General features: G+C 37.4%; 2 protein-coding genes across 2 annotated transcripts in view; both read right to left on the bottom strand.

Annotated features, from left to right (window-relative positions):
• Positions 1-4,103: 4,103 nt before the first annotated feature.
• LOC113234334 lies at positions 4,104-21,784 on the bottom strand. Its single transcript, XM_026469636.1, has 4 exons — positions 21,693-21,784; positions 13,968-14,147; positions 12,325-12,502; positions 4,104-4,434 (listed from the first exon to the last, which is right to left on the bottom strand). The coding sequence occupies exons 1-4, from the start codon at positions 21,777-21,779 to the stop codon at positions 4,247-4,249; spliced, it is 633 nt and encodes a 210-aa protein (XP_026325421.1). The 5' UTR covers positions 21,780-21,784; the 3' UTR covers positions 4,104-4,246.
• Positions 21,785-24,268: 2,484 nt separating this feature from the next.
• The window catches only part of LOC113234328, a 19,309-nt gene continuing 19,036 nt past the window's right edge, over positions 24,269-24,541 (bottom strand). The window contains exon 12 of the mRNA XM_026469627.1: positions 24,269-24,456. Within this exon, the coding sequence (XP_026325412.1) occupies positions 24,269-24,456 (188 nt within the window). The remainder of the gene's footprint in view (positions 24,457-24,541) is intronic.

Raw genomic sequence — 24,541 nt, 5'->3', positions numbered from 1 at the left:
AGTAGCCAAGCAATTATACGCGAAGACAGAATGGTCTCTATTATAAAGGATACCATAACTCAATAACTTTTAAAAATAAATAAGCCTACGGGTAATGTGTCCACACCCACATATGCCTCCGTGACACGCAAGCAAACTACCAACCCCAAAGAAATGATCCCCACAACCAAGCCTGCTCTGATAATCTCACCAACGAAGGAAGTTCACAGCCCTGCTGAAACTCTACAAAAATGGAAAAAGTCTATTTCCTTCCGAGACACCAACTTCTCCCCTGCGAGCGTCAAATATGTCTCCAATAACAAACTCAGAGTTGAGTTTGATACTGAAGTTCAAAGAGATGAAACACTTCAGAAAGTGAACAGCAATGCAGCAGAGATCAAAGCTGAAATATCTAAAAAACTTAAGCCTATGTTCATACTAAAAGGCATATCTCAGGACACTCCATCTGATTTACTAACGAATATCTTGTATAACCAAAATTACTGCATTAAGAATCTTACCGATGACTCTTCTCAATTGGCATTTAGATTCATGAGAAACAACAAAAATCCTCACCTTTATAACGCCGTCTTTATGGCATCTCCAGCATTATTCCGTGCCATTATGAAAAACGAAAAACTCAACGTTGACCACCAGAGAATCCATGTGGAAGAATATATTCCTCTACTTCAATGCTATAACTGCCTACAGTTTGGACATACTAAGAAACGATGCTCCCAAGACAATCCTGCTTGCTCCCATTGTTCTGCTACAACTCATATATACAGAGAACGTCCTGTAAAAAAGGATCAGTCGAAAAATTCGTGTTACAACTGCATCACACATAACAAAAGATATAATTTAAATAAATCACCACCGAACCATAGCGCTACATCTAATCAGTGTCCTAGAGTCATCCAAATGCTTTCAAAAATACGCTCTCGTATTGACTATGGTTCACTCACGTGATTCTAGTTGTATATAATATTCAACAATTCTGTACTCGTCTTATTAATGTTTCGATCTACGTGGCCATACTGTTGTGGACAACCTGCGACTCAGCCTGATCATCTTGTTGGTAACTATTCGGTGATCTGGATATTTTGTGACATAGTCGTCGGGTCGGTGACTGTCTGATTACTTGGACAGTTGGCGACCAAGCCGTCTGTCTGGTCGGTGACTTCCCGGTGTTTCGGACGGTTGGCGATTCGGCTGTCTGGTTGGAGTTTTCTGGCTTGCTGGTGTCTTGGTGACCTGTGTTGGTGACCTGTATTGGTGACTTGTGTTGGTTACCTGTGTTGGTGGCCTATGTTGGTGACCTGTGATTTCTCGCTACGACTTCAAAATAAGCTGACATGTCTTCAAGCCCACCACTTTACATTGATTTGGATAAAACTGACAGCGTCGCCGCGGACCCAATGGACACTCCTGCTGACAGTTCGGGACGCAGCTCCTGAGACTTCAGCCCACGATGCCTCTAGTGATATGGATAATCCACACAAGTCTGGACAATCTCAATCTACTTCTTTTCTAGTCTCCGACACTGACAATGCAACTTCACTGCTACTATAGCTTCGAGAACGTATTCAATATGAGGCAGAGGATTCGTCAACGTCCACCAAACAGCTGTTTGTTGATGACCCGGGTACACCACCACAAAAACAAAAAAGGCATAAAAGGAGACATTGCAATAGGAAGTCGCCGCATCCTGCAGACACTGCATCCGACTCCACCGAGTCTGTGGACGAGCTGAGATTTTAGTTTTATATTACCATAAAACAAAAATTAAATTTATATAATTAAAATTATATTATATATATATGTATATGTTTTATATATATATATATATAATATAAAAAAAAAAAACAAAAAATTATAAATAAATAAATAAATCTATCGAATTTCATATTCCACTCTGTAAAACGGCTTTGTGTTATTATTCGTTTTTCTTAAAGATTAATTGCATTCCTTTTGTCTTTTTATTCGCACTTATTGCTTACAAGGCTAACTTTATATTTGCAATGTATAACTACGCTGTTGTCAACTCATTTGTATTAATTGTAAATCCACATTTCACTATTTACAACTTCGCTTTGTGCTATTACTTAAAATCTACTACATTCTATAACTAATTGCTTTGTATAACCTTGTATCTACTAATTATAATTTGAATTGTTAACAAATACTCATTTGCAATGTATAATTCATAATTGTGTCCATATTGTGTCACAGTCGCAACTAGATCCAAATAATTAATATTTGCTTATAATATTCCTTTTACGGGTCGCTATGTACATTCCACTTTCTAATCACTCTGCACTTCCACTCTATATAGTATACTCTGACCCTTGCTAACGCTCCTTATACAATTCCATATTCCCGCTTCTTTTCGACCATTAACATTTATGTAAACATTCGTTCTCACACTTTCACTTCTAATTTTCTCCATACTCTCGCGGTACCTATAAATATATAAGTATTATTTGTCTTTCATCGTCTTCTCACACTATCTATACATCCAACGTTTTACTTATCTAAACACTTTCTATGCTTCTTAGTAAGCATTTATTTCCATTCTTATATTTACTCACACTAAATCACGTCATCCATTTCCATACTAAACCACTCTTCACCATCAATAACAGGCAGACTTGGGAGAAGTGTATCCCATTAGCGCGGACCCCATGTCAAGCCGTACTCATGAACTTAAAAAAAAACCTAACCTAACCTATGCGTCAGCTACAGAACTGAACACGTTCGCCGTGAAGCTTCAGAACGTTGTCTATGTGCTGAAAACCATAGACAAGCGTGGATTTCTGTACAACCCACTGCTGGCTCGAGAAGTGCTTGACAAGTTGAGCCCGCACATCCAGTCCCGCTGGTGCGACTACGCCTCAGATCACGAAGGAGCAGCAGACCCAGAGATCATCGTGCTATCACGCTTCCTTATGCGCGAGGCCGACAGAGCGCCGCACTATATGTACTCGCCCGCCGCGAGTACTGCCGCAACGACAAAGAGAGAAGTAAGACCCGCGATAGTGAAGAAGGCGAACGCCGTGTACACTGCCACGGAGATGGAACAAACGGACCGCTGCCCAAACTGCGGCCAACCCCACACGCTACACCGGTGCCCGTCCTACAAAGCACTCGGTGTTGATCGGCGCTGGAACATGGTGCGAGAGAAAGGAGTGAAACTCGAATTCGAGGTCGACGACAAACTCTAGACCTCAACAAGGACGCTCTCTTGGCAGCGACCAGAAAGTGGCGCGGGCAAATAAGGTGCGAATGTATGGGAAAACAAGACGTACTAGTCGCCATATTACACGCATTTTCCACTAAGCGGTTAGTCGCGGGCGGCTGGCCCCGCGTGAATCTTATTTCTTCAAATAAGTCGTTATGCTATACCTACCCATTGACGCGGCCGCGACTCTGAAGTAGAACAGAGCAGCGCGCGGTCGGCCGCCCGCGACTAGCCGCTAATTGGCAAATGGCACTTAACACTAGTAGGACGTGTACATTTTTAGACATTCGAATAAACTGTCAAATAAAATTTCATTTATAATTTACATTTATTTGTTTATTCTTCAATTACAATCACAGTTGTACAATTTGACATTCTTAAATTATCATTTTACATAATTATTGCAATACGTACTACGTATAATATAATTGCTCAATATAAAAGTATATAGAAGTTGGTACAATGCTTTAAAACAAATTGAAGAAGTTGATAATCTCAGTACAGAGTACCAAAAAACCGACCTCGGAAGTACGTGGAATTGCATATAATTACCAAGTTTTATTGAAATCGGTTATCAGATTCATCCATTAGTTCGCCACTATACGGGACTTGACACAGGAGATAATAAAAATCGGTCCTCACTACTCAAAGTATATTGAGAGAAAAACGCCTTGAATTGGAGAATAGCGAAATCAACCATTAAAATAATTGCTCCTTATAATAAAATTTAGGCGCTATTTATAAAAATGAATCTTCATACGTGAACAGCCACCGTTAAAGGTACCACTATGGAGGCACCCTCTTTCCAACAAAAAAGAATCATGAACATCGGTTCACAAATATCGGAGTTATCGCGTAACATACATACAAAAAAAACATACAGTCGAATTTTGTTAATTCCTCTTCCTTTTTTTAAGTCGGTTAAAAGTAGGCGTAGGTGGAGGGATTTAAAAAATAAGTCAACCACCACGTTAGATACATATTATTTATTGAATAGGTACAACGAGTAGCTTGCGGCCCTGGCGGCTAAACATCAGTGCCGTGAAGCGCGAGACTGTCACGTGCGTCATCGGCACTAGCGCGAGCAGCGCGGACGTCGCCGAAATATGTGCACTGTTCGCCAGCAGCGGCGTGGTTCACGAACCTGAAGCCTTGATTGGTCGACAGCTTAAATATTTCGTTCTTGGATAACGATAGTATGTGCACTTGCAACACTGAAAGTTGAAATAATATTGTTCAGTAAACATCTACAGTTAACTCTACCACATTTACAACCGAGGACTAAATCCACCTCGCCGGTCTGCTGCAACCTCTCCGTTCGATATATCGCTGAACCTTCTCTAATTACAACTTTTCTTATTCTGTTAACTAAGAGTCGTATTCTAGAACTCTACTCAATGCTCAAGTAAAGATTACACTGGAAACACAAGTACAGGAAATACGACCCTAATGGCAGGGACTTGAGTATGATTTCGAGTGCTTTAAACCATATTCAAATCCTGACCTGAGCATTGAGTAGAGTTCTAGAATACGACCCTAAGTGTAATTATCAAAATAAATGATAGTTTGGTCACATAGAAAAAATGAGTGTTAGTAGAACGCCATGGAATGGAACGAATGTGAACGAGGGCGCGGGTAAGCCTCGGCGTACATTTATCTCGATCAGATTGGAGATGTCTTCAAAAAAGGTTAGGCTAAAAGTACGAGGCATAAACGGGCAAGTAAGAAGAGAACGAAGGGAGTGGAGGAGACGAAGAGGAATAGGGGGTTTGTGGCAGCAGGTGGAAGTCCACGGTTCCTGCCTACACCGGCGGACAAAGCGCGTCAAGACATAAAGATGAAGATACAAACAAACAAACAAACAAACAAAATTTATTTATTTCTCCCAATAGCTGACAAATTTACAAGGGTTAAATGTACAAATATATATATTTACAATGCTATTGTGGGAGACTGGTGTCCAAGCTAGGTTAAAACCTGTGTTATGGATCACCAGGCCTCCACCCCACGGACATTTCAGTCAAATATTGCACGTGGATACATTCACAAAAATAAATAAATAATAGTAAGCTATTAATACATAGAAAAAGATCTTTATAATTACTCAATTTCATAAAGCACCTATATAATTGTGTGATTAATTTGTTTGTCTGTTTAAGTATGTATGTATGTATTTATGTGTCTATGAGTGTGTGTGTGTGTGAGTGTGAGTGAGAGAGTGAGTTATTGTGTGTTTGTGGGTTGGTGGGTTGGTGTGTGCGTGTGTAGTCTGTATTATAACTAATTGCAAACAGCACACTAGGTGATTATAACAATATTAAATATTTACTAATAGTAGATTTTCTGTTTTATCATAACCTAGTGTAAGCAACCATTCGGAAACAGTTCGTTTACATTCCTGTTTGCTTAATGGGTACAAATTTAACATTTTATTACATTTATTATATATGAAACCACCCAAAAATGAAAACGCTCTATGAGAGAATGTTGAGTGTTGTCTATAACTGCATACAATATCCTTGCGTCTTTTTGATGTTATTATAGAGGGTTCATATGGTAACTTGGAATGAACTTTTGCGATAACGCACATAATGTATAGTTGCCGAACTGTGTGTACTTTGCATAGTTTAAATAACTCTGAAGTGGGAAATAAAATGTTAAGATTTTGGGAAGTCTTGAGTACCGCTCTTTGTGCCCTTTCTAGTTTTAACATGGTAGATTTGTAAGTTCCGCCCCAACTAGTTATACAGTAGCAAAGTATAGATTGACATAGCGCTGTGTACACTATTTTGATAGTTCTATGGTCTGCAACATTACGTAAATTCTTAAAGATATATATTAGCTTCCGTATCCTTGGTACCAGTCTATCAACATGTTTATTAAAATTGAGATTGTCATCGATATATATCCCAAGGTATTTGATTGTCCTAACACTCTCTAACTTGGAGCAATTACAACTAATGTCATGCGGCGGAGGACATTAATGCGCCACAATGGAGAAAGGCATGTTAGTTACGTAACCCCGCTTTGTGAAGGTAATATATTTGGTTTTATCTATATTTAAAGTCAAAACATTGTTACATAACCAATCGTTCACATTGTCAAAACCATGCTGGGCGTACGTGAATACTTCTTCCCAACTTTTAGCACTAAATGTTAAAGTGGTATCATCAGCGAAAGAAATTATACGGCCATTGAGTAACTCTAAATTACATAGTTCATTTACATAAACTAGGAAGAGGGTAGGCCCCAAAATACTTCCCTGCGGAATGCCGTAAGAGAGCGGTTGATCGTCACTAACAATATCCCCGATCTTAACATATTGCGTTCTATTGCTCAAGAAACTACTAAAAAGTCTAAGCTGCGTGTCTCTGATACCTATTCGCTCCAGTTTCTTGATCAAAAGTGGGATTGAGACCGTGTCGAAAGCTTTCGCTAAATCTAGGAATACAGCTAAGCATTTCTTTCCTTCATCTATATTTTGAAAAATATAGCTAGTAAGTTCGTGCACGGCATTCTCTGTCGAACTGCCGGCACGAAAACCGAATTGTGATGAAGAAAGCAGCTTTTTTGCTTCTAGAAAAGTAATCAGCCTTGTATTCATGATCTTTTCTAGTACTTTGGACATTGATGGCAGTATAGATATTGGCCTATAGTTGTCGACACGGTCCCGATCTCCACTCTTGTGGACAGGTATGATCAATGCTTTCTTGAAGGCTCGCGGAAAAATGCCACTCATAATCGCCAAATTACATATGTACGTCAAAGGTGGCACAATTAAATCCTTAATAGATTTCAAAACTTTACCACTGATATTATCCCATCCCACCGCATTGCTTTTCAATGACACAATCAATCTCTCAACTTCGCCTTCATCCGTGGGCAAGAACACCATTGAATGCAAAGAGCTACTGGCAACTGCAGTATTCAAATTAGGGGTGGTATGTGTTGTAATAATATTTTCGGCCAGATTCCTTCCCACATTTACAAAAAAGTCATTTACCTTGTTAATAGCATCACGAGTATCAGTGCCGATAGAAATCAGCTTTGCAGCAGGCATTTGCATTTCTTTTCTGTTGGTGATAATATTTATGGTCTTCCAAAGTAATTTAGGATTATTTTTAGCCTTATCAAGTTCACACTTCTCATAGTCTCTTTTAAGCTTTTTTAATAAATTATTGCAATAGTTGCGATAGCGCTTATAAGTTATAGTGACAATTGTATTATTTGGATTCTTTTTTGCTTTTCTATGAAGATTGTCTCGGTTACGCATGCACCGCAGCAATCCTGGAGTAATCCAAGGTTTTATGATTCTTTTATTCTTCGAAAGGGCTACTAATTTGGTGTTAGATGCTACTGCTTGGGCTACAGAGGAGATCAGATAATCAGTGGCAAAATCAACGTCATTAGATTCAAAAAGTGGTTTAAAGTCTATGTTTGTTAAACTGGAAAATACTCCGTCGTAATTAACACTGGATAAATAAGTTGTTGAATAGTTGATAATTCGCTTTAATCTAAGGAACAATACGACAGTTTCATGATCTGTTACACTACTTTCAGCGACGTATGTAAACGCTTGTGCTTTCGTTTTTAAAAGTATATGATCAAGACAGTTACTCAGACGAGTGGGTATAGTATGCGCAGTCAGCAACCCGTGATAGGCTGCTAGATCTAAATAATCACTAGAGGTAACATCTAAATTTTCGCCGCTTATATTTATATTAATATCTCCCGTGAGAATAACCGTGCCGTATTTAGAGTAATTAGCTAAAATATGATCTAATGAGTTTTGAAATTTTGATAGGTTTTTGTATGATGGTGAACGATATATAGCGATTATAACGACGTCAAAATCAAATTTGGCTACTAGACAATTTGCTTCAGCGAAGGATGGCTCCTCCACATCAACAGATAAGCTGTTATTTACGTAAATTACAACTCCGTCATTTTGTATGATATTGTTACTAGTAGCGAATCTATTGTATCCATTTAATATTGGTATGTTAGGATTAGATTTTAACCAACATTCTGTCAACACCATGACGTCCCAATTGACTTTGGATCTTGCTATTAGAGTTTCTAGCCCAGGCATATTGCATGAAATACTGCGAATGTTCTGATTTAAAAGTTTTAAAAAGTGTTTAGAGCTATCCATTTGTGACTGACAATTTTCGATATTACCTATTTTGGCTGATTCTGATACAGCAAAAGAATCAATGTCATTTTGTAAGTATATATTATCGAATTTTAAGAGAAATTTCCACTTTGTCAATGTGATACAATGTATACAATAATTTGAACATTATGATAAAGTAGTGATACCATTCACAACTTTTTTTAGTAATAAAATGAGTTTTGATTATGTTATATGGAGTGTGTTTTGATTTGTAAATAGTGTTTGTGTTATGAGGAGTGAGTTTTGACTTGTAGATAGTGTTTGTGCTTGTGTGAGAGTGAGGTGATGTGCTCAGATTTGTGTGCGTGTAAGGTTTAATATCATGAGGTGGTGTGCGTGCGTCTAATATTACATTATTGTTTATTAGTTTGAACATTATGATAAAGAAGTGATACCAATTACGACTTTTTTTATTAATAAATTGGATTTTGTCTAACATTACATTATTGGTTATTAACTTATAGATATAGAATACAAAAAGATCCATACAAAAAAGAAGAACAAAAATAAAAGTAAGTAAGTACCAGCGAATATAAATCTTTTTTTTTATGAGATTCAGACTTAGAATTAAAATTAAAATGCCTAGTCAGTTCTTATTCTTCAGAGTTGACAAATCCCGTTCTGAATCAATTCGAACTCGAGGGGACTCGTCATCTTTTCGTAGGTAAATTTGTCCATATGATGTCCAGCAATATTTGAAAAAGTTGGCAGAAGCAAATTCTCGGGTCACCGCAAAGAGTTTTCTAGTCTTGGCACAGAGATTATCGGACATGTATATAGGAGTTTTCGGCCCGCCAATTTTCAAGTGTGCAGAGTTGAGCTTATCATCCCGGCTTTTATTTTTGTTAAAGGAAATTACGGACTTGATTAGGCTTTCTTTGAGTATTACCGAATTGAATTCTACGATTACAGGCTTGTTACCGAACTTGTTGTTTGTACGGAATGTATCTTTGACGTCATTAGCCTGGATATGTAAATTGACGGATTTGCCTATCTCCCTAACAATGTTTAATAAGTCCTGTTTAGACTCTTTGTCTTGTTTCGGTATGTTTCTTATTTCCACACTAGCATATCGGGACCGTTTCTCCAAGTAATCAATTTTGTCCTCTAATTGTTGGATGTACTTTCGATCCTCCAGCCTATCGGTCTCAATTTGTTTCATCTGTTCGAGGACATCGTCATATTTAGCAGATAAAAACTCGACGGAGTCCTGTAGTTTCTTATTTTGTGCCATCAGGTCCTCTTTTACCGTTTTCAAAACTGAAGTAAATGATGCTTGCCCCGCCTTAAGTTCTTTAAGCATTTCAATAATGTGAATTTCCTCGTCATCACACCTCCTTTTAATGCGTTGCGTTACAAATGCGGGTGATTGAAAATTTTCGTCACATGATGCACTCAAGTTAGGGTCAGAAAGACATATTTGTTTTTGGGTCGGTGCTTTCAGAGACTCTGTATTTATGGGCGTAGACGATGACGATGGCGGAGTCCTTTTTAATGGCATACTGTGTTATTAGGAATAATAATTTATTTAATGCACTGCTCCTGTAAGCAGTGAGGTGAAGTTTATGTTGACAGACCTTCCTTATGTAGCCGAGATCGACGGTTTCTTACAAAGTCTCTTTCCGTCCAGTTTAGCTAGAGCTCTCACAAATGTAGTGGGTATTATGAAAAATTTTATTTTGTATTATATTTCTCGATCGGAGACTAGTAGGTGTATAAAAGTGTCGTGTTGAATATTAGTGTTTAAAAATTAACTCACTGATATATCTGTGCCACTGTTTTGTTGCGCCTCTTCCAGGTACTTAAAGATGTTTTTATTTATTTGAACACAGCACCCACGCTAAGCACGTCTTATCGCTATCGCGTTCGGAGAGGGAAGCCTAATGGAACTAAAGTTATTGTTTATGACATTAGTATTATAGTTCTGCGAGGTATATATTTTATTTTTTTTTATAATATCAAGTGACGGGACTCTCAGAGCTTTAAGATAAAGATAAAGATCGATTTATTTGTGGAAGTAGGAACAATAAGTTCATCAGATCAGTTCAATACATTAACAGTGCTACTACAACTAGTTTCGTCGAAACATACAAATATAATTAGTGGTGGTCGCATAATATACAAAATATTATAATTAAAAACTGTCAAAGATTAGTAAATATGTAAAGAAAAAATATAATAAAAATTAGTAAAAATTAACAATGTCAAAAATAAAGCGAAAAATCATGTTAATGTCAAACTTACATAATTTACATTTCTAAGCCTCCATAAAATATGCGCATGTCAAAAATGAATCAAAGGCAATAATAACATAAATTAGTCAAATGCATCTGTAATCTTACTAGATATAAAAACAATTATAATTGGGCCCTAAATCCATCTCGTATTCATATAATCATTTATATTATAAAAACATTTATCAATTAAATACTGCTTACATTTTTTCTTAAACAAATCTACATGTAATTCACGGATAGATTTTGGGACTCTATTATATAATTTTGGCAGCATACAGAGCACACTTTTTGACATAAATGCAGTTTTATGTGGCATCATAGATACTGCATCATTATCTCTTCTATTCCTACGTCTTACTTCCACAAGTTTGTTGAACAGATTAGGGTTTGTTTTGACAAATAATACTGATTCTAGAATATACAATGATGGCACCGTTAGTATATTATATTTTTTTAAATAGGGCAAACCGCTGTCCAAGCGAGAAATGCTAAATATAGCTCTTATACATTTCTTTTGTGCTTTAAATACTAAATCCCGATCTGTAGAATTACCCCAAAAAATAATCCCATAGCTTAAATGTGAAGCCACTATACCATAATAAACCGTCAATAATGAGTTAATATCAATTATATGAGCCAATCTGTATAAGGCATAGGAAGAAATGCTTAATTTTTTACATAGGTTTTGAATATGTGTTTTCCATGTCAACTTATTGTCTACAATTACACCCAAAAATCTAGTCTCGGTTACTTGGCCTATACTTATGTTGTCATTACTAACATTGACGTTATTATAATTCTGTCGCTGACTGTAATGCATTACTTTAGTTTTTTCAAAATTAATACTGAGGTTATTTTCTTTTAACCAAGTTATAATGGACTCTACTGCTTCGTTAATGTCTTGTTCATAAGTAATTTTATTTTTACACTTAATTGTTATTGTACTGTCATCGGCAAAGAGAGAAACGTGGTGATTCGGTACAACTTTAGGTAGATCATTTATGTACAAAATGAATAGCAATGGGCCCAAGACGCTACCTTGCGGAACGCCGTACATAATTGTTTTACTACAAGATCTAAGGACATTCTGTTTTGGTACGGATATTTATGTTGCTGATTTCAGTGATTTGTTTTCGATTATTAAGATACGATGAAATTAGTTTAAGAATATTACCTCTTATACCATAGGTTTCTAATTTTCCTAAAAGTATTTTGTGCTCTACATGATCAAACGTTTGAGTCATGTCGCAAAAAATAGAGCAGACTGGAGTACTTTCATCTACACTTGATATAACTTCCTGCATAAAATCATATATAGCCATGTTTATATTCTTTTTTGGTCGAAAACCTTTTTGCTCACGCGCTAATATATTATATTTTCCTAAAAATATTTGTAATTGTGAACTTATGTATTTTTCAAATATTTTTGATATGACTGATAACAATGATATGGGCCTATAGTTCTTCATGACTTCCCTATCATCTTTTTAGTAAAGTGGTTTGACTATGACTGTTTATAAGTCATCCGTACTATATGTGTAATAATATTATAGATAAACGAAATAATAGCAGACGTACACTTAAATACTTAAGATATACATAATGTTTTGAAATAGTACAACCAAAAGTATGTTTGTTGAGATTAACTAAATATAATGTTCATCGCTCATTTCCGAAGATGATGCACTCACCTAAATACAGCACAGAAGGGAAGTTCTCAACCAGAATGAACCAAGCATAGGCGATGGGCAGCTCGTGGGCAAACAGCGCGGCGACATACATAGCCACGCCCACGACTACCAGCACCACGTTGACGAACAAACCGATTAGCTCGCACCGATAATATGGGCCGAATATCGCGAAGCTCTTCTAAAAATTAAAGACAGGCACCGTTTCAAAATAAATTACAGGAAATATTTAGTAACATTTGTTTTTATTATTAGCCACCCCGAACCCTATATTTACTCTCGGGGTAATGGTTAATTTAATTGTGAAATAGTGCATCAGTGAATCGCTTTACATTCTTTTAAAAATACTTAAAATTCTACTTTTATTGTTGCGTATTAGTAACATGAATTATAATAACATTATTTTCATAAAATTAATACTTTCCAATGGCTGACGACAGTAGGTGCTCTCAATACCGGACACGAAACAAATATTTACAAGAAAATGGAATTGTATACTGGAACAAGGGCTGCGTGATTGTTCTACTGTCACTTAAGTCCAGTCCTTTAATTTCGAACCTGAAGCTATGGAAATTCGCATTTTTTTAGGGATCCGTAGTACTAAAACGCTTAAAACACTAATCGATTTCCAGGCCCGACCCCTAACTGAGGGAGGTGTAATAGTATTAGCTCGTTAGGACTCCTGATTTGGTTCCCGGCTCAATTAATTGGTTTAATTTAAAATTTAAATACAAGTAAAAGAAAAAAATGATACGACGCAAGTGGAGAAAGGCGATACAAGAAGTTGGGTGACGGTGTAAGGAGGTCACACCGTCACAGGGTTGCAGTCTTCCATCAGGTGAAGGTATCGCGGTGAGAGCTCGACCAATGAGGAAGTGCCCGGAAGTTAGGCACATCATCAGGAGAGGATGACAGGGGACAAAGAGGACGGCTGTTCATTACGGCCTCTACTTGTGCAAAAAGAGTACCTAACTCTTCAAAAGTTAAGTGCGAGTTACCCACAACGCGTTTAATATGGTACTTAGCGGATTTTATGCCGGCTTCAAAGATTCCGCCAAAGTGAGGTGCGTAAGGTGGAGAAAATAAAACTTTTATTCCATCTTCACTAGCAACGTCAGATAAAGAGGCTGCGTTAGCGTTTAAACTTGGTGACTTGGCCTTTAATTGAACTACGTTTTGTGCAAAGTTCCAGTAAGCTTTGCGAATCCTTTGCACTAGTTTCACCTCCCATTGTTATTAAAATTCAATTTAACGTCAGGCGTTAACATAACCTTTTATTTGCATATACGCGCCAGACTTCACAAACAGTGAAATTATTGTCTGTTCACATAACTTTAATTAAGGTTAGTATCGCAAGTTAACCTACGTGACACCTTTTTTTTTAAAAAAAAACTAAGTAAAGTTGCTTAATTAGTAAGAAAACTAAATAAAATCTTAATATTATATTATTTTAATTATAATAAAAGCAACGCCATAACTTGGAGCCACGCTCACGCAGCACGCACGCAGGGCCCTTAAAGTCGGTAGTGTAATAAGCGTTTTATATAGTTTTGCAAAACGACTGTTAAGCCGCTTAGCATGCCCGAGAGCCGAGAGCCGAGTGCCAGGTCGAGCGGCAATGTTACGCCGTCGCGTGTTTGGCTCACCGAGTGCACAGCGGCGATGAGGGCGAGGCTCAACAGCACGTTGAGCGCAGCGAACAGCACCTCCTCCACTATGAAGACGACCTCGATGGCGTACGCCGTCCACGACAACGACCTCATGTAGTCGCCGCTTAACACCCAGATGCCGTACGCTGTCATTAATGCACGCAATGACAATACTATCTGCAATAACAAACGGGCAGAACCGTCGTGAGTCCAAGGGAGTTTATCCAAAAACTGAAGTGAGCAAGAAATACCTAAACGGCGACTGTTAGGAAAGGTCTATGAACTTTACACTTTTCAAAATCAAGCAAATATCGAATTTTTGAAAAAAATCACCCTCCTCTTGTAGTTCCGCCGCAGGCTGTACCTCCATAAAAAATGGGAAATATTGAAGTGCATATCAGAAACTTAATGCATATAAAATTATGTTCAGTAATCAAATAATTTTCAAATCTAAAAAATATTTCACTACAAATAAAACAACTGTCTAACAAAACTAGTTAGTATCAAAAATAATTTAAAAACATATGTCAAAACTAGACGTCTGCTAATGTCTCAGTGTACGTACAACAAAAATGTTCATTTATTAACAAAAATATTGATTGTACATCAATTTAAATTAACTCTAAACGAAATCTACTCCGTGGGTAACTCCTAATACTAAACTTATTATTGATCTGGGTAAGAAACTCTTTGCCGATTCCATCGCAGCCGACTCGACACTCATAAGGATTATTATAAAAGCCTCAAAAAAACAAGTTAACATAGCTATGCTCTCTGAAGTACGAGCATATTTTACCAACGTATAAATAGCTGCTCCAAGGACCCCGAAAGGCTCTGGAAAAACTTAAAGAATGATGTTCTTTCTTGTAATAAACGATATGAGACCTTGCCACCTCAAATTTCTGATCCTGAAGAAATAAACAAACATTTTAAAAGCGAACAAAGCTCTGTGGTCCAAATTCCGCTTCCTATCTTTGGCCGGTGATCGACTCAACCTTTTTTGTGACTATGACTTACATGTTTAGTTATAAGTACTGTAAGTGTAAGTTGTACAAAATAAATAAATAAATACATTTTCTAACCCTCCCATGTATTGACGCAATTCCACTTTCCGAAGTGGCATTCTTTAAGCAGAATAAATACAACAGTAGTATTTTTATATAGATTTTAAGACTTTCGTGGTTATTCACTAAATGATTATCACTAATATCAGGTTTCTTACCACGGTATGACTTCTTTTTATTTTCCCGATATTTCGGAACGGTTGCACGCTCCATGGTCACGGGTTGACTGGACGGCGACAGATGACAGCTTTAAGAGCAGACATATCTGTCTACCCTCTTGCGCTGTCGACGACTACCTTCATCGCGATTTGTTGTGACGTTACCATTGTCACTCACTTTTTTCACACAAACCACACTCACTGTAACTACACGCGAAACTGAACTCGAGGTGTTTTTGTTTTTATTACTGCACGCACTAAGGACCAGATTCCATGCACTGGACAGTTTAAAACCATCATCACGGTTAAATGTTTTATACTTCGTGATCTCGATGGCTTCTCGTACCAACCGTAGTATGTAGTGATGTTCTGTCGAGAGCACCTGGGGGCTATGCAACTCGATCCAGTGGTTAGTGTCAGTCTGTGTGAGATGTTGTGCTATAGCCGACTTCTGTGCATCATTGTTTTTTACTGCTCTGTGTGTAATGTGTTCCTTCATACGAACGACAATTTATTGTTCGTTTAGTCTGACCGATATACGAGCTCCCACAACTGCAGTTCACTTTATAGACGCCCGGTGTTTGTAAAGGAAGGTGGTCTTTTGGTGAACGTAACATTTTTCCTATTTTGGTTAAGGGGGTGAAAACAGTTTTTATGGAAAACTTCCTTAGCAACCTGGCTATTTTATCTGTCACCATAGTACATAGAGTAGAAAAACTGGTAGTCTCTCTACGTCAATTTGCTTCATCCTTTTGTACATTGGTTTAAATGTTCTTATTTTGTATCCATTCTGTCGCAAAACCGTCTTAACGTGCTCCTGTTCCTGTGGTAGGTGGTGTGCATCACAAAGATCATAAGCTCAATTGGTTAATGACCTGACGACCGAATGTAGGTGTTTTGGGTGATGATGTGAAGTGGCATGTAAATATTTGTCCGTGTGAGTTGGTTTTCTGTACACAGAATGACCGAGTGAACCGTCTTGTCGGACTTTGACCAATACATCCAAAAATGCAATTTTTCAACGCAACGCGCGATTTTTCTCAATTTCACAAGTGAACTTCATTTTGTTATGGGTGTTATTAAGACGTGCTAAATAATTTTGTATATGTTGCTCCTTTCCTTCCATTATGCAAAATACGTCATCAACATACCTCTTCCATAATTTTATTGTTGATGGTGCTGACAGAATGGCGGCGTGTTCGTGTGTTGTGGAAAATAAAAAGAAGTCATACCGTGGTAAGAAACCGATATTAGTGATAATCATTTAGTAGTATTTTTGCTCTGCGAACAGTAAATGAAATAGAGGTGGGTAGAGCCGTACTTTCAATAAAATCGGGAGCGTCAGGGGAAGATAATATAAATTCGGATATGGTTTTATTAACATTGCCGCACATTCTACCTCTTGTAACGAATATTATCAACAAATCCATATTTGTTCCTCGACATTTCCGCTTGACTGGAAGACTGCTCTGATTACGCCCATACCCAAAATTTCGAATCCTAATCATTATAAAGACCTTAGACCAATTAGTTTACTGCCCTATTTATCCAAAGTACTGGAAAGGATAGTATTTTGGCAATTGACTGCGTTTTTGGAAAGAAATATAATTCTACTTCTGTCTGGTCTGGTTTCAGAAAAGATCTCAGTACTTCAACTGTTCTTCAGAAGTGGTAGATAATATACTAGACGCTCAGGATAAGGGTATGGCCACTATACTGACTCTACTCGATTTTTCACGAGCGTTCGACTCTATCGGTATCCCCTTACTGCTTGCCAAACTTACATACTATGGTTTTGACACAGCTACAGTAAAATGGTTCAGTAGTTACTTGACTGATAGGACTCAAATTGTCAAAGTTCAGAAATTGAACGGCCATATCTCCAGATCTTCTGTAATGAATGTGCATAGAGGCGTGCCACAAGGATCGATATTAGGACCCATTCTTTTTGTTTTGTACTCTGCAGATATCATAAAGAATGTGAAATACTGCAAGTGCCATCTTTATGCGGATGATGTCCAAATTTATATTCATACGAGTCCACAGGACTTAAATCTGTCCCTTTCCAGGATCAACTCCGATCTTGATAGTACTGCCCGATGGTGAAATCATAATGCTTTGATTCTAAATCCAACTAAATCTAAGTTTATGGTTCTGGGTTCAAAAAACCAGGTTGTAAGCTTTCTTTCACACAGTCCTAGGATTAGTATTCTTGATCATCAGTCGAATTTGTTAACCAGGCCAAAAATTTAGGTGTCACTGTGGACAGTGGGTTACGATTTGTGAGTCATGTAGAGTCTATTGCCAGATTTTGCCTCTTTCGACTAAAGATATTATATAAAATTCGTCATTTACTCAGTGAAGATATTAGATTAAAAATGTGTAAATTTCTTATTTTATCAAAATTGAATTATGCGGATAGTTTTCAGTCCCTGTCTTCTCTCTACCTCAAAAAAATTAATACAACGTGTTCAAAACGCCAGCATTCGTTTCTGTTACAAAATTCCACCGAGGAGTCACATAACACCTTTGCTAAACCTACAAGGTATTCTTAATATGGAATCTAGGATTTTGCATTTTTCTACATTGATGCACTCCGTTGTTAGATACAAAAGTCCACAATATCTACATGCTAAGTTAAAATGGCGGACTTATTCCTAGAATTCACGCAAATTACGCACAGTTAATAGTTTTTTATTGGTAACTCCATTCCATAATACGGCGTTCCGCAAGGTAGCGTCTTGGGCCCATTTCTATTCATTTTGTACATAAATAATCTACCTAAAGTTGTACCGAATCACCACGTTTCTCTCTTTGCCGATGACAGTACAATAACAATTAAGTGTAAAACTAAAATTACTTATAAACAAGACATTAACGAAGCAGTAGAGTCCATTATAACTTGGTTAAAAGAAAATAACCTCAGCATTAATTTTGAAAAAACTAAAGTAATGCATTACAGTCAGCGACAGAATAATAATAACGTCAATGTTAGTAATGACAACATAAGTATAGGCCAAGTAACAGAGAATAGATTATTTGGGTATAATTGTAGATAATAAGTTGACATGGAAAACACATATTCAAAACCTATGTAAAAAATTAAGCATTTCTTCTTATTTCTTATGCAGATTGGTTCATACAATTGACATTAACTCATTATTGACGGCTTATTATGGTATAGTGGCTTCACATTTAAGCTATGGGATTATTTTTTGGGGTAATTCTACAGATCGGGATTTAGGGTCGTATTCCAGAACTCTACTCAATACTTAAGTCAGGACTTGAGTATTGCAGTGAGCACTGAAAATCATACTCAAGTCCTTGCCATTAGGGTCGTATTTCCAGTAATTGAAATCATACTCAAGTCTGCTCAAATCCTGACTTGAGCATTGAATAGAGTTCTAGAATACGACCCTTAGTATTTAAAGCACAAAATAAATGTATAAGAGCTATATTTCTCGCATGGACAGCTGTTTGCCCTATTTAAAAAAAACATAATATACTAACGGTGCCATCATTGTATATACTAGAATCAGTATTATTTGTCAAAACAAACCCTAATCTGTTCAACAAACTTGTGGAAGTAAGACGTAGGAATAGAAGAGATAATGATGCAGTATCTATGATGCCACATAAAACTGCATTTATGTCAAAAAGTGTGCTCTGTATGCTGCCAAGATTATATAATAGAGTCCCAAAATCTATCCGTAAATTACATGAAGAAGTCCAGGAGGCAAGAAATAAAGATTGCCGTAGATTCCGTGAGCGACACACTAGGAAGCGGTCACGTATTGCCACGAATAGATAAGATCTTTTGAGAATGCTCCTGATTACGTCCGATCCTGTAATCAACACATTTAGAGAGTTACCGAGAAAGAAGATTACTGCTTTGCCAGCAGAGGTTCTGCAGTTGATTATACCACCTTCCCTACCATCCCAATTATCATCAGTTCGCGAAATTGATGAGGAGGATTACGTGTTGTCAGACTCTACCGAATTGGAGAGTAATGATGAGGAATCATCTGAAGATGAGCATTAGATATTTCTGTAATGTCTTTACATTTAGATTAGATAAATTAGGTCTTGTTTATTATTGTAATTAATTATTATATCTAGTTTTAATATGTAGTTGTAGAGTATTTTACTATAGGTGTTTTAGTTATATAATGCACATTTATTATTATACGTGTCAATTTTGTTACTTACTACTGAAATATAATTTTTGTTGTTATTGTATTGTTCGTTGATTTAATTTAATTGTATAAATATAAAAATTGTAAATAAATACCTACCGAACACGTCATTGGTAACGTGTAATAAACATTTGTTTTTTTAAATTTATTTTTAATTTCTTTATGTCCTAATACTTTTATATAATAAAAGAACAATACACTCGTGTCTTACAGGCATGTGAAGAAGGCAGAGGCACCTAATTACAGAGCTATCACCGACATTTCACCGCGAAATTGGTGACCTTACCCCGGGAGTGCTCGCAAGTGCCTTTGAGTGCCTGCGAGAGGCAGGAGTGCTTTTCGTGCCTTTGAGTCCTTTTGAGTGCCAGCGAGTGCCTTTGAATGCATTTGAGTGCCCGGGAGTGCCTTTGAGTGCTTTCGAGTGTCTTTGAGTGCCTTTGAGTGTTTCTTTTGCCTCCGGTCTACCCTAATATGCTGCAATGTTGACATACAACCTCAAGCAGTAACTGTAACCCACAATGATGAATTAAGTGACCACGCCCTTGTGTCAGCAACTTTTCCTATAAAGTTTCCAAAGTACGCGTCTCGATCAATCACGTACATACATAGATTTAGTATATCGTACAGACCTTTACATGAATTTGAATTGAACACATATCAGGCGTCCTCAGTTACGCCATGGGATTGGGTATAATAATAATAATAAAATCGTTTATTTATCTCCACACATTAATAAATAAAAATATAACGCTCTACAGTGTTCAGTAACAATAGTGATGCGAGATAAAAAGGTCTGTAGCTCAGCACAATGGCGGAGTGTTTCACAAAGCCACTGATATTCTGCTACGGCCTGCCATATTCTAAAAAGAAGAAGAACTAACATACACTATCATTCTAGTTCTAAGATTTCAAGTCGATTATTAGATATTTACCAGACATGAATCGTATAGATTTTTTCATTACACACAGAGCACTATCCACACACAACTACACTACAATGCCTACCTACAAGGTTTACCTGAACTATAACCAATTAAAACATTTCTTGCGGAAAGTACGTAATGACAAAATATGGCAGTCTCGCACAGGCGGGGGATGATCATTCCACCCGAAAAACAACCCGAAGTCCCGACCAAAGTATAGACACTTACACAGCTTATAAATATGACCCCGATCTCGCAAAAAATAAAGACCGCTTTTCGGCGCCAATTTTTCAGAGGTAAATCGAAACCTGAAACTTATGTAAGGATTGTACAAAGCAGGCTAATTTTAGTGCTCTAGAATTGGCCTTATTAAGCTGTTTGTTATCGACAAGATACGGTGAAATATGTCCTCTTTTACGTGTTCTAAACAAACGACCGTTTGACAACTTACTACCACCATACCATAAATTACCATAAATTGGTACTTCCAACACCAAGGATGGAAATGTTCAAAAATAGCCCTTATTATAGAGCAATCAAAATATATAATAAATTACCGCTCAGTATTAAAAGCGAAAAAAATGACAAGACCTTTAATATAAAATTGAAATCTTTCCTTACCGAGAAATGTTTTTATTCAATCGATGAGTTTTTTTAATGATTCATTTTAGTAATTTAATTTGGTATTTTGACATTAACACTAACTTTAATTGTGACATGTATTTTATTTTGAATTTAATTTTAATTATGACTGTGTGATTTGTTTATTTACCTATATAATCTTGACTTATAATTATAAGTATAATCTGTACTATAATTATAATCTGTCTATGATTTCGTGATCGCTACATCTAAATTAAAATTAATTTTGTCTAGTCTGAATTATTAATACTAAGTGTAAAACGCTGCTATTAATTATTTCAAAATTTAAATGTATGTATCCAATAATGTTATTTTATTATTGTGATTGTTATTAGTTTTTGTTTAGTTTACTTTTTTTTTGCATGCGGTATTTCCGATAAATAATATTTGTATATATGTACACATGTGTATATATGTATATATATGCATGAGTGTATATACATGTATACACGAGTGTATATATTGAATATTGCGATGCCCTGCAGTGTCCATATGTTATCTTAAGTATGCTCAATGTAAGATCTGTAGCTATGTACATATGATGCAATAAATAAATGAATACTCTGGGTGCAATCAGATCCCATGGCATATGCACTGGAGATTGAAAAACAGTGACGCTAGAATAAGGTTATCCCAGAGTAGGCCAGTAAGACAATGCTACGTAACCTAAAAACGGCGTTTTTTTTAACACCGATCATTATGATACCTAAATAGTATTAGTACCGGAGTAAGTACTTACTAATCTGAAATATGCGAACACTAACAGTCCTTGCCGCGAAGGGAAGCAGAAACAGCATCTTTTCGTGTTTGGAATTTCAACGCGCATTTTCTTGGCAATTTAAACACTCTAAAAAACCTTTTGATACTTAAATTCGTCACTCAACAACGTGAAACTAATGTCGTATATGAAAATGAAGTGCGTGTGCATTTCTCGTCCGCTTAATAATTACTGCGCGTAACAACACTACCACACGTTTCTAATCAGCTTGAAGCTCAACACGCGAGAGATTTATCACTGTTACGAGAAACCGCGGTCAAAGTTCGCGGCGGAGACTCCAAACGCAATAGCGAATCGTACACAACATGTTCGCGCGGTGGGTTCGCGGCACAACATAACATGATCTAATCCGAGGCTAAGTAAATTGACCAAATTGGCGACTGTGCGGTGTATATAGTTGCCGAAAGAAAACAATAACACAATTGGATTTAATATTTATTATAACTCCATCCAACCAAAATCTTAAAGGATTAAGACTTTGGTTGGATGGAATTAGGGTTGGACCCCACTTCGAAGCAAGCGGACGAAGACGCCGGCGAAGGCTAACATGTAAATAAAAGGCACGTTTCAGTCTTGAAAGTATATTGCCACTCTCCGTACTTAAAACAAATATTGCGTTTTAGCAAATGATGAGAATACAAACATGTGAACAGAGACGCTGCATTTGGTCCTAAATGGTTAAAAACGGAACTGCGAGGAGGTCGTTGTCAAACAAATAAACAAACACGGAAACAAAATACTTGTACAAAATAAGTCATAAGCTTCTGTCACACTAAAGTCAAAAAAATAACAGAAATGTACGTGCATGTGAAATTTTATATATCTCCTGTAGTTAGTTCTTAGAGAAGTGCTCTCCAATTTCGTTCTGTTTCAAATGTACCCATATCGCCGAGGCAAATGAACAATTCAAGCCCGTAGTAATATAATTAGAACAATAAATTCATTCTTGGAGCAAACGCAGCGCAAAAACGCGACTAAATAACAAGTTCAAGCAATATCATTTCCATAGCTGCCCTCTGGCTTTACCAGACATTTCAGTTGCGAAAACAGTCTGCAATTGAACGCGCTATTTTTCACTTTTTTTATTCATACTCGCAGGGGAGTAAGAAACGACGGATGAAAAACATGTCAAGAACAAATAGTGGCAGTAAAGGCTAGTGTCGACACTCGTAACACATTCAATAAGGTATTTTGCAATAATTGAACCGACTTATGACCTATTGTACCTATCGGCACAGGGTGTTGGGTGTTGCGGAAAGTACAAGTTATTATTTTTAAATGGTTTACAACATTGCATTGTTGTAGTAAGGAATATAAAAATATAAACATTTCGAGACTTAAATTCAAGGCCAGCCAACAGGTTCCCACTGCGATGTACTCGCACGTTGAAGTCGGCTGGTCATCCGCGGTGCGACAGTTTACTTTCGCGCGCGAGACCAAATTCTGTCTTAAAATTGTAGAATTGACATAACACGATTTGAAAATAATCACATTATTCGCAATAAGATCGTTTCAGTATTTTTTTAACTTTCGAATCGTGTTTTCACAATTTTTGGATTACAACAGTAGTAGTACCTGGTTTCAAGTGTTAGTTATCAGATGACTCTGATATGATGAAAATATTTGTCAAATACCAAGACCGTTAATAAAAAACGATATTTTACCTCTTCACGTGTAGAGACTTTCTACGCGACATTGGCGGAATTGTGAAAGACATAGAATAAGCCACTAAAAATAATAATAATAATAAGAAAAGATGTTGATTGTTTGCGAATCGTCCGACATGCGTTCAGTACATCGTAGTGGTATAGAGAAAATGTGACCGGGGACACATCGCAGCAACACCCTGTGCGCGAGTTCAACAGCTTTGGCAAAACGTGTACCTAAAACTAAAAAGTCCTTAACTCTAATCGAAAACGAACAAGTGCGACAGTCGCGACAGCCGCGTAGTCGTGTCGGTCCATCGTACTGAACCCGAGACCTTTTAAGAGCATGTGTACAATTGGCAGTTGTAATTTGCTATAACTAGGGGGTTGAAACTTTGCGTTAAAAGGTGACAGGTTAATTAAAAATCACCCTGCCAAATATGAATGTTTACAAAAATATGAAATTTTACAAAAATATACACAAATTTCTGATTATCTATAAAACGTGTCGATCGCGTTACGTCGCGACGTTCGTCAAATTACATGAATGTCACCCGAGAAAACGACAAAGCCAAAAGTATCAGGACTAGTCGGTCGCATTCTTCGGAGTCGAGACTTATCGAAGTTCCGGCGTCTAATCCCAAAAAAAAGCAAATCATAAACCCCGGCGCCGCGGCGACCGGAATTTGTCTACTCGGTCAGTCTAATTTCAAATCTAGGATTAAGTTTCAAGTTTTTCGTAAATATCACTGCAGTACTCGATACCGAAAAACGTTTCCTACGCAGTGCAATTCTGCCTAAACGAAAAAAAATACTACTAGGCGTGCTTTATACGACAGTTGTGCCTTTCTTCGTTCCTAGGGCAGAATTTCACTCGGCGACGTCACCAGCTCACCGTGCCGACCCGTACAAGCTAAAAAATGCGAAGGCGAGTCTTCGTTCGGGGCGGGCGCGGCGGCCGCGGCGGCTCTCGGCGTCTGCGAGGGCCGCGGGCCGGGCGGACCGAGCCGAGGCCCGAGGCGTTCGCGAGGTCGGTAGACACAGCGTCGAGCGGGACAGTCGGACTACGTTGCACTGCACTAATGGTAAAATCGACGGACGGAATCAGCGGGAAGTTGAGGCGCCGAGCGGCGGGTCAGTCGCGCGACGCGCTCTCGCTCGACG

The sequence above is a fragment of the Hyposmocoma kahamanoa genome, unplaced genomic scaffold (assembly GCF_003589595.1).
Source record: "Hyposmocoma kahamanoa isolate Upper Pololo Valley unplaced genomic scaffold, ASM358959v1 83, whole genome shotgun sequence".
Lineage (NCBI taxonomy): Eukaryota > Metazoa > Arthropoda > Insecta > Lepidoptera > Cosmopterigidae > Hyposmocoma > Hyposmocoma kahamanoa.
The sequence above is the reverse complement of the archived record's forward strand: the minus strand, read 5'-3'. Positions and strand labels throughout refer to the sequence as shown.

Bases quoted from the DNA above. Each gene is read 5' to 3' on its own strand.
- LOC113234334 (XM_026469636.1), bottom strand. From the start codon at position 21,779: ATGCGCGTTGAAATTCCAAACACGAAAAGATGCTGTTTCTGCTTCCCT. The intron at 14,148-21,692 runs GTAAGTACTTAC...TTGTTATTGCAG, and splicing joins TGTTCGCATATTTCAGATTA to ATAGTATTGTCATTGCGTGC. The intron at 4,435-12,324 runs GTGAGTGCATCA...TTCAACTTTCAG, and splicing joins CCCTTCTGTGCTGTATTTAG to TGTTGCAAGTGCACATACTA.